The sequence below is a fragment of the Rhagoletis zephyria genome, unplaced genomic scaffold (assembly GCF_001687245.7).
Source record: "Rhagoletis zephyria isolate East Lansing unplaced genomic scaffold, Rhagoletis_zephyria_1.1 Rzeph_scaffold_07864, whole genome shotgun sequence".
NCBI lineage: Eukaryota > Metazoa > Arthropoda > Insecta > Diptera > Tephritidae > Rhagoletis > Rhagoletis zephyria.
Window position 1 is genome coordinate 17,934 of NW_016164946.1, and position 9,806 is coordinate 27,739.

Here is a 9,806-nt window from a genome sequence, read left to right on the forward strand (position 1 = left end):
TCCATTTATAAAAGCGTTGTATATTAAAAAGTTTTTTTTATATTATTTATTTTCTACTTTTTAGTCCTGTCTGAATAAAATTTTGCAATAGATATTAAAATAATTCAACGATATTAATAGAAAGGTGCACACACATGCATTTACATATGTATGTACATACAAACGAGCACCAATTAATTTTATTTAAAGAAATGGCGTGTCGTCTATTTCCGCTGTAGCAAACGTAGTACATAGGGCGACATCTAGATGTCATCTACCTCGCCCTATTCACTACAGATGTCGCCCTATGCACTATGCGGAACTTTTCAAAGCAAAGCTTTTATGGTGTCGGACACACAACATTGAAAGTTTCTGGATCCACAACATTGAAAGTTTCTGGACACACAACATTGCAAGTTGATAAAAGCGTTGTAATAATAAAATACCTGCTGTCAGCGAAACATGTCTTCCAATACGAGGAGACTTTTTGTGTGTTGCCAGGAATTAATTTGCCTTGTTTTCGTTCATTGCTACACCAACTTCTTTTGCCTTTCTTTCGTTTGGAAAAAGTTTCGCTTGCGAGCCGGGTTTAAATGCCGACGATGTTATCAATGTTATCCGCATATTACTTTCGGTTGCTTTATATGGCAACCCTACGATTTAAATTGGTTTCAGATATTACGCTTTCGAACATCCGATAGAAAAAAGTGGCTGGAAAGTCAGTCGCCTTGTATACTCCGCTCGGATTCCGATGGAATTAAAAGTTGTGTTCAACGGCACTATACCGTAAGCCGAGGATCCCAAATTTAGAAAAGACGCCACAGAAGCAACTGCTCCACGTACTATTGAAAGCTTGTGTAGTATATTTTCCAGAATTTGACGTGTTGTTAGTATCTGGTCGATGAAGGATTTTCTAGGTGATGACGGTGCTCTTTAGCCTTTCACCCAATACGTTTTAGAGAACCTTTAATGCTAGTAAGTTGAGAAAACTAATTATACGACACTTTGCACAGTTCGTGGCAGAGCACGAACTCCTCTGACCATATTTTGCATAGAAGCCGGTGTCAATATTTCAATCGGTAGTGCGGTCCTGCGGTTTTATAATTTTTTAGCATAATTATCGGCGTTTTTTTCCTCATCATGAACAGGTTCTGGAACACCTCTTTCATCGTCCTAAACTTAAGGTAAATATTTAAATAGCTTACTATAAAAAGAGCTCCGACTCGACGAGGTCTTTTCCATTTTTTTATTTTTTTTTCGTGATAAAAAGAAAATCCTTCAAATTGATATGTACTAATTTTATTTAACTATAATAACCACTTTTACAAAAAAGCAGCTGGAAGATGAGCAGCGGCATAATGGGAGAATACTGGAGCGGCGAATGGAGCAGCAGCATAGTGAGCAGCCAGCAAAGGTGCAGCGGCTGCATAACGAGCAACAACTGGGGCAGCAGCGATGCCATTGTAGTTGCGTGCGATCACTTGACTGCTGGTGGCGGTCACCACGGGAGCCGGAGCAGCAACAACAGCGGCGGGAGCAGCATAAGCCAATGGGGCAGCAGCCAGAATACCGGGTTTAGCAGCAGCGCAGGCAATGAGAGCGGCGAAGAGTACAGCGATCTGTTGAATGAAAGAAATTTTTTTAAAATTTGTGGTTTTAGGATTTTTAAGCAAAATGCTGGCAACTTACGAATTTGAACATTTTTAATGGATTTTGTGGTTTTTGGTTATTTGATTCTTGAACAAAAGTCGCTAAGTGAATGATGCGGGTTGTTAAATGCAGTTAAGCTTTTATAATGAATTTGATTGTAGTAAACCTTACATTTTAGCAAAATAAATTAATGCATCAAAAGCCTCAAACAAGTAGCCACTTCTACATTACTATTCCGGGCATTTTACAATTTTAGTATTTTTTTATATGCTCATGAGTGCAATTTAAATACCTCACCAATACAGATTTTTAATTGTGCGTCTGTTTCAATTACCAAATAAAAATAGTTTGCATTCATTCAAGAAGTTCACTGCGCATATGAAGCTAAGGTCATGGTTTGCATTTGTAATTCAGAGTATTTGAAATCCAAGCAGTAGACAAAAACTATTTTAATGTATGTTTATATGTATGCGGTCAACTTGCATATAAAAATAAAACATTGTTATTCAACTAAATATTAGTGATATCTACATTCGATACTCAAGTTCTTTTGAACTTGAATACTACCACATCGATAGGCACCTTCCATTTTTAACCCTTAATTACGAGTATATATATTGCACCGATTTTGGTAATGGATATCAAATCATCTTTAGCTTTCGCTTAAGCAATAGTCACAGAAAAGAAACACCTAACACTTCAACATGTTCAAATACGTGAGCAACTTAAGAATTGTTTTTTTAAGAAACTTTGTTAAAATTTAATTTTTTGTTAAAAAATAGTCACTAAAATTTCTTTCCCTCTCCTTCCCACCAGGCCGTTGCTCTCTTCGCTCTCATCGCTTGCGCTGCTGCTAAACCCGGCATCCTGGCTGCTGCTCCTTTGACTTATGCCGCACCTGCCGCTTTTGTTGCCGCTCCAGCTCCTGTGGTGACTGCTACCAGCAGCCAATTTGTTGCACGTAACCACAATGGTATTGCTGCCGCTCCCGTCATAGCGCAATATGCTGCTGCTCCAGTTGTTGCTCGTTATGCGGCTGCCGCTCCTCTGGCCAGCCCATTTGCTGCGCATTACGCCGCTGCTCCTCTTCTTTGGTAAAGAAATTGGATATGTATGAGAATCTCTTTGTGATATGTTCCGAAATAAAAAGTAGATAATTTTATGATTAACTTAACAAGGGTTTTATTACTTAAGATTGTGATAGGTTGTCACCTTAAAGACTCCCAATATTCCTACCTTAGTTATATCACCGACAGATGACGACTGTAATCCGTATTAACAGAGCAGTAGATGCAATCAATACAGTTATTGTATGACGCATTCTTAGTCAACCAAGCATTACGCAACTGCTGTACGAGTTTTTACTCTGAAATTAAAAAAAAAAAAAAGTAAAATGAAACTTCAAAAATTTAACTTTAAAATTGTTTTAATTTGGTTCTCAAAGAGTCGAAAAACCTCTATCAGGGCCCAAATTAAATATCTTGAATAGCGCTACAACGTACAGGTTCGAAAAAAATCAATAACTACATAATGCGTTTTATAACTTGAGTGTTGTTTTTGGCGTTTTAAACAGTGAGATCGTGCTTCTCGTCTCAAACTCTGTAAATTTATATAAAAAATATACAAAAAATTTTCAAAACAAATCCGGTGGTTTTTGCATGTTCATTTCGAAAAACATTATTTTTCGACCAATTTTTTTCAAGTCAAGAGTAATTGTGGGTTAGTGGCAATATTTTCGATTAAAAGGAATAACATTAGTCACATTTTCGTTTTTGTTGAATTATATAAACTTTCAGAGCTATTTTGTTTGATATCAAAGTTTTGCTTCTACCGAAAGCGCTAAATTTAATTCCCAAAGTATAACATGAATGGCCAAAAATGTCAGAGAAGTTTGCCGGTAAGAAAAGCAGGTAATCAAACACAATTTTTTTAAGACATGCTTTTTATATGGGTTAATAAAAAAATAAAAAAATCTATCCCCACACGACATAACGACTAAATTTTTTGCGGTATTATTTCTTTCCATTGAAGTAATATAAGTACTTTCTAAATATGAAACCAATCGGATCAAGCCGATTAATTCAACTTTCATACTGCATTCTCATCGAGTTCTGAGCCAAGTTTGAAGTTTCAATCCCCTATCTCACCGGGAAGTTGGCTAAAAAATGATTTTAAGATTTGATTACATACAGGTGAAACCTAATAAAAGCTTGTAGATAAAAATTAATTTGGTCTGGAGCTCAAAATAAAAATTAAAATTTTAAGAAACTGGCCAAAAAAATTAAAAATTCAGAATGGCGGATTGAACATGGCTGATTAATTAAAAAATAATTATCCAATTTTTACAAAAATCAGTATTAGAAACTTTTTTTATGGGGCCGATTACGCTCTGTTGTCAATATTTTAAAAGCAAAAAATTTTATTTTTTTTTATGTTCGATTTTTAAATGAAACAGAAATATGTAACGCGTTTTGAGGGTCTGTTATAATACGAAAGCGGATTAAATTTGGATAATTAAAGTTCGTTGTTTAATTTATTTACTGCTTTCCCAATAAAATTCTTTTTGCTCCGGCTGAGTTTGAAAGTATCTTATTGATGACAGCTGTATAGTGTTTCAAAGGACAAAATAGAATCAGCTGACTTTGCTTTGAGACTTGTTTAATATGTTCTCCTATTAAATATGGCAGCGATTCCGTCATAGCCACTGCTTCTATGTGCAGTTGCACTGTAGTTCCATTCGGCATCAAAAAAAATCGTCCGTTGCTAGCCTTCATGAAACCGTAGGATCTACCATTTGTCTGATAACATCCAAAGGCACAACACAAATTGGAGGGCGCAGCTGGCCCAAAAACTAGAAAAAATGTGAGCGCCATATTTTTAATTTATTTTTACAAGTTGAAGGCTCAGTAACCACTACTTATGAGGAAATATGCACGCATATACTTATGTCCAGTTTATATTTATAATTTGGTAACTTTTATTTGCAAAAAAGTTCACTCAACTTTTCAAAATTATTAACACTCGAGCAAATACGACCTTGACACGAATCGTAAGCAAACGCAATTTGCAAAAGAAGGCAAATGCAATTGAATATGGAGAGGCAAAAGAAAAAAAGTCATAAAACATGCATACATACATATGTGCACATGTGTGTGTATGATCAAGAAAAAAAAAACATCAAAAACATAAAAACTTTTGCACTTAAGTAGATATGTGTGTATGCACTTACCAGCGGTTTCATTGCACTCACCCACCACAAAAAAGTCTTCACCAAACCAATGGTCGATGGTCAGCGTACCCAAAGACCACATTGACGTATGTACGTGCCAAGACTTTATGATGAATAAATCGGTTACCATTTGATAGTCGGCAAAAGAACGTGTTGACTACGCACATTTTTTTTCAATATTCTTACAAACTTGATAAAGATTCTCTTCTGCAAGTTCGAACAGAAGATTTGTATGAAAGTGGTGAATCTGCTTTGGAAGTTTGTAAACTATTCGCATTTGGAAACATTATTTCTCGATAACTCAGTTTAGGTTTAATAGTAATTCTTATTTTTGATAGCTACCAGTTCATGTTGAGAAATTGAAACACCGAAGGGCATTTTTGCAAAAAAAAAAAAAATAAATACTTATATGTACACAGTATACCCAAATGCCAGCTGGTTTTAATGATAAACTTGATATTTATGTTCATTAGTAGTAAACGTTATTAAAAAATTCACCAGGATGGGGTGCAGGAAATATTTAGTCTTGTCATCCGTCTACTTCCCAGGTTGATGTCTCCCTCATACCTCTTTTACATTAGCTCATTGAATTTTGTCGATGTAAGAACCATCAGGCTACCATTGTCTGCGATAAAAATGCCCTCTTTATCTTGTGAGGCAGCTCCAACATCAATGATAGGAGTAAGTAATAAATAATAAAGAATGTTTGAGCGAATATGGAGGGCGGAGCCCCTTTTCATTACTGCCGTCGGCGCTACTAGATCTCACTCTCTCAGCTGGTCGGAAATGGCAAGTCTAGGATGAAGCATTGCTTACGGATCATCGACACTTACGCTTTTTAGATATGATCTCAGCAACACGCCTTTACCGCCTGGGCTAACAAACTGGACCATTATAAAAAGTCTGGTGAACGCAAAAGCAGACCCGTTGTTAACCTCCAATAACTCAATCGATGCAATGGTGATAATCTGCTGGTGGTCTTTCGTGACACAGGTCCAAAAGGACTCAGTAGCGAAACGTACTTATGTGTGACTACAATAAAACAGGGAACACACGATTTGTACATTTTGGCAGTCATAGAGTGGTGTTGTCTAGAAATTCTTATCGATAATGACTTCAGCTCAATTAATGTAATTTAATTGCTCTTTTCACCACGCGTTGTTTTGTGTTACTTCCGGCAAAACAGAGGCGAGATGGCACATTTAGAGACAATCACAGGAAGACTCTGAAAAACACATTTCCTAGGCACTTCAGTCAAATAAAATCAGATCAGTTCTGTCTGCTCGGAAGAAGGATTCGCAGAGTAAGCAATCATAGCAGATCTGGCTCAATTTTTGGCCCAACAAAGTACGGTGGGCACTAAAGTCTGTGCGCGTGGTGATGGAGTAGTTACAGCTAGTTACAGTTAGGTTAGGTTAGGTTACGGTGGTTGTCACTCCGCACGGACCGACAGAGAGACACACTTAGACCAATTTGACCCATAGCTAATGGGGACTTTTGCAGAAAGCTCATTTAAGTTACTTCTGCATTCGGCAGCGACTTTTGTGGAAGTGTTACTGCACTGTAAAGATTTAATCGCAGGCAAATTGTACCATCATTAGTTAATCCAGGGAGGCTGTTAGTTCGGCTTGAAAAACGCTGCAGGGGTCAGGGAGCCGGCTGCTTAGGTTTAGCGAGAATTCATTAGAGTAGATTTCGTTTCTAGCCTTATTGTCGAGCTTTTACCGGTCCGTCTACCGCTTTTTCCATCCTGGATCTAAGTCCGAGCGGTTGCCTCTGTCTGGAATTCTAGTAGAAAATTAATTTTCGAAGCAGAAACGTGGACTTGTGTAATCCAGCTTATTTAGGATTGCTAAAATGGTCTCTCCATGTATGAGCTTCATTCAGTCTAGCTACGTTGCCGCTGGCCTGGTATCTACCGTAAAGATCGATAGGGAGAAGATTCAATAAAGTCTGCAGTCACAGGTCGCTGCCTTTTTGAGGTCAGTTCCCTCGAGGTATTGGTGGTGATGGTTTGAATCCCGCCGGTACTACCTACTTAGCGCTTCTTTCTAGTGGCGAGGATCCCTTTTGCCCATTCTAATTTGGTTCTCTGATCTCGGAGGCGCCGTTATAATACAGTCGGAAAGCCCCCTGACTGCAAACCATCTAATGGTCACGGTGACGCATGACACCCCGTATTGGGGGATAGGACTGGAGTCGACACCCTCCGGGTCTAGATCCGTAGTATTTTGTGGAAACAGGGTCAATTCTGGAAGGATGCGATATCGCGCACTACGGCCTTGATATGGCAGTGGCTGAGCACACGGGATCATCTATGTGCTGTGTTACGCTTCATCCACACCCTGCATTTTGCTTGACCCCAATATTTACAGCATTAAATACTATAAATAATTAGGATATCATCGATACTCTTATCGGCATATTTAAGGCTCGTTACTACTTCAAATACATCGAGTATTAAATACGGAGAGTTTATAAAAACCCCCAAAACCGTATCCGCAGAAGACTGATAGATATGCGCAGCACATTTTTAGAATCATCTTCTTGAAAGACTGACACAACTTTCCTGACTACCAATAACTAACCTAACTAAAAGTTATAAATAGATAAATAGATCAAAAATTCTTTCTTTATTTCGGTAAGCATCAAAAAAGCCTCATGCGATTCCATTTCTTTTACCAAAGGAGTGGAGCAGCGGCATAATGAGCAGCCAATGGAGCGGCTAAAGGCGCAGCCGCTGCATACCGGGCAACAACTGGAGCAGCGGCATATTGAGCTATGACGGGCGCAGCAGCGATGCCATTGTAGTTGCGAGCAATGACTTGGCTGCTGGTAGCAGTCACCACAGGAGCTGGCGCGGCAACAACAGCGGCGGGAGCAGCCGCAGCAGCGTAACGAGCAATAACTGGAGCTGCGACAGGGGCAGCAGCTACAACTGGAGCAGCAGCGATACCATTGTAGTTGCGGGCGATCACTTGACTACTGGTGGCGGTCACCACGGGAGCAGGAGCGGCAACAACAGCGGCAGGTGCGGCATATGCCAAGGGGGCAGCAGCAAAAATACCTGGTTTAGCAGCGGCGCAGGCGATCACGGCGAAGAGTACAACAGCCTGTGGAAAAAAAGTTGAAATTAGCTAAGAATTTCTCGGAAAAGTAAGAAAATACGTGGAATCGAGCAACTAAAAACTTACGTATTTAAACATCTTGAAAATTGTTTTGATTTGGCTTGGTTGTTGCTTGAAAGCAGATTAAATTGGTTTGATACCTTTGGTCAATTCGATTCTCTATTTATAGTGAGAAGGTGTTAAGTTCAATGCGCACTTTTGTGTTCAGTGACTCAGTTGGTTTTCGTCTTTTAGTTTTTTATTGAATTTTCAGTCAAAGTGTAAATTTTAAACAATTAACTTAAGCATTTTAACTTTATTTGTTACATATAGTATGCATGGCACATTTGTAAAACCTTCAACAGGGTTTGCACAAAAGTATGTACTGCATGGTCTTATTTTTATGCGCCGCGCACTGCAAAGATTAACACATTTTTGGTCATTTACAGCGGCGTTAAGTGTTACATTTTGATTAAATACTAATAAAGACAAAAGAAAAATAGATACATATACACTTATTCATATACATACATATGCACTGAATTATAATGAGGATGAATAGTTATACAACCAAAGGACTAAAAGAGCAGATTCTTCTTATTTATTATTGGCGCTGTAACCAACCGCCTAAGCGATTTTGGCCGAGTCCAAAACAGCACGCCAGCTATTTCGCTTCTGTGCCAACTAACACCAATTGGAAATGCCAAGTGAAGCCAAGTCCTTTTCCACCTCGTATTTCTAAAGCAGAGGAGGTCCTCCTCTTTCTCTGTTAAGAGCATCGCAACCCGCATTGAATACTTTCAGAGCAGGAGCGTTTCTGTCCATTCGGCCTACCAGCGGAGCTGATTATTAAGATTTAATATAAACTTGTAGTTTTTCTTACGAAAATAAAATAATCGAAGCAGCCACTTCTCTCAAATGTGTAGGTGGTTAGTAAGGCCTTTTTTAGATATTGAATAAGATGAATTCCATTTGGAGTCATGAGTAATTTTCCCTTGAAATTCTTATTGGCAAATTAAACGGAAATCGCACACGGAAATAGTAAAGGCAAAAATGAAAATCAAGGTAAATTTAAACACTTTACTTATATTTATAACGGCAAATGTGAAGGGGTATACTTATATATGTAAATGAATCAAATGATAAACGTAAAAGTAAAAACAAACATAAATATAGAGAAAAAGATTAGCATGAGGATAACGATAAAAGTAAAGATGAAGATAGAGGAAGAAAGATTAAAATAAAGGTAATTAAAGAGAAAAGGATATAGATAGAGACAGAGACTCAATCTGGGAACTATTTCGGGATTTTAGAGGTTTTCGGGATTCCCGGAACTTATCGATCTAATAATCGACATTTTATCGGTTTTCTTATCGGTATTATTATCGATTTGGTTATCGATATTTTTATCGATTTTGTTATCGATATTTTCGGAACTAATCGATATAATAATCGATATTTTGATTGATTTTGTTGTCGATATTTTTATCGATTTTGTTACCGATATCTTTATCGATATTTTTATCGATATCTTTATATCTCTCAATATTTTCATTCCAGACTTAGCTGTGCCCTTAGACCGCACATGTACCATTATTTTTTCCGCCAGGTAAAAATTTGCCTGCCAAATAATACTAACGAAGAAACCCCTGACATGATCAACGATGGGAGTAAGCTGCGGGAAGGTATATTGCCAGCAAACCCAATTAGAAAGTGCATCGGAAAGTTGTATAGCTAAAACTCCAGCACTCGGAACTGGCCATGGATAACCTCTTCGTCTTCCTGATACAGGAGGACGTCGTCGTCGCACTCATTCAGCAGCCATGGTTGTGAAACCCCGA

At 38.1% G+C, this 9,806-nt stretch overlaps 3 protein-coding genes across 3 annotated transcripts; 1 reads left to right on the plus strand and 2 right to left on the minus strand.

Moving 5' to 3' along the window:
• Positions 1-1,301: 1,301 nt before the first annotated feature.
• Positions 1,302-1,680, minus strand: LOC108374574 (cuticle protein 10.6-like). Its single transcript, XM_017630551.1, has 2 exons — positions 1,669-1,680; positions 1,302-1,598 (listed from the first exon to the last, which is right to left on the minus strand). The coding sequence occupies exons 1-2, from the start codon at positions 1,678-1,680 to the stop codon at positions 1,302-1,304; spliced, it is 309 nt and encodes a 102-aa protein (XP_017486040.1).
• Positions 1,681-2,333: 653 nt separating this feature from the next.
• LOC108374576 (cuticle protein LPCP-23-like) lies at positions 2,334-2,727 on the plus strand. The gene is made up of 2 exons (XM_017630553.1): positions 2,334-2,345; positions 2,446-2,727. Exons 1-2 carry the CDS (start codon positions 2,334-2,336, stop codon positions 2,725-2,727), a joined length of 294 nt encoding a protein of 97 aa, XP_017486042.1.
• A 4,809-nt stretch (positions 2,728-7,536) lies between these two features.
• LOC108374575 (cuticle protein 16.5-like) lies at positions 7,537-8,064 on the minus strand. Its single transcript, XM_017630552.1, has 2 exons — positions 8,053-8,064; positions 7,537-7,971 (listed from the first exon to the last, which is right to left on the minus strand). Exons 1-2 carry the CDS (start codon positions 8,062-8,064, stop codon positions 7,537-7,539), a joined length of 447 nt encoding a protein of 148 aa, XP_017486041.1.
• Positions 8,065-9,806: the final 1,742 nt, after the last annotated feature.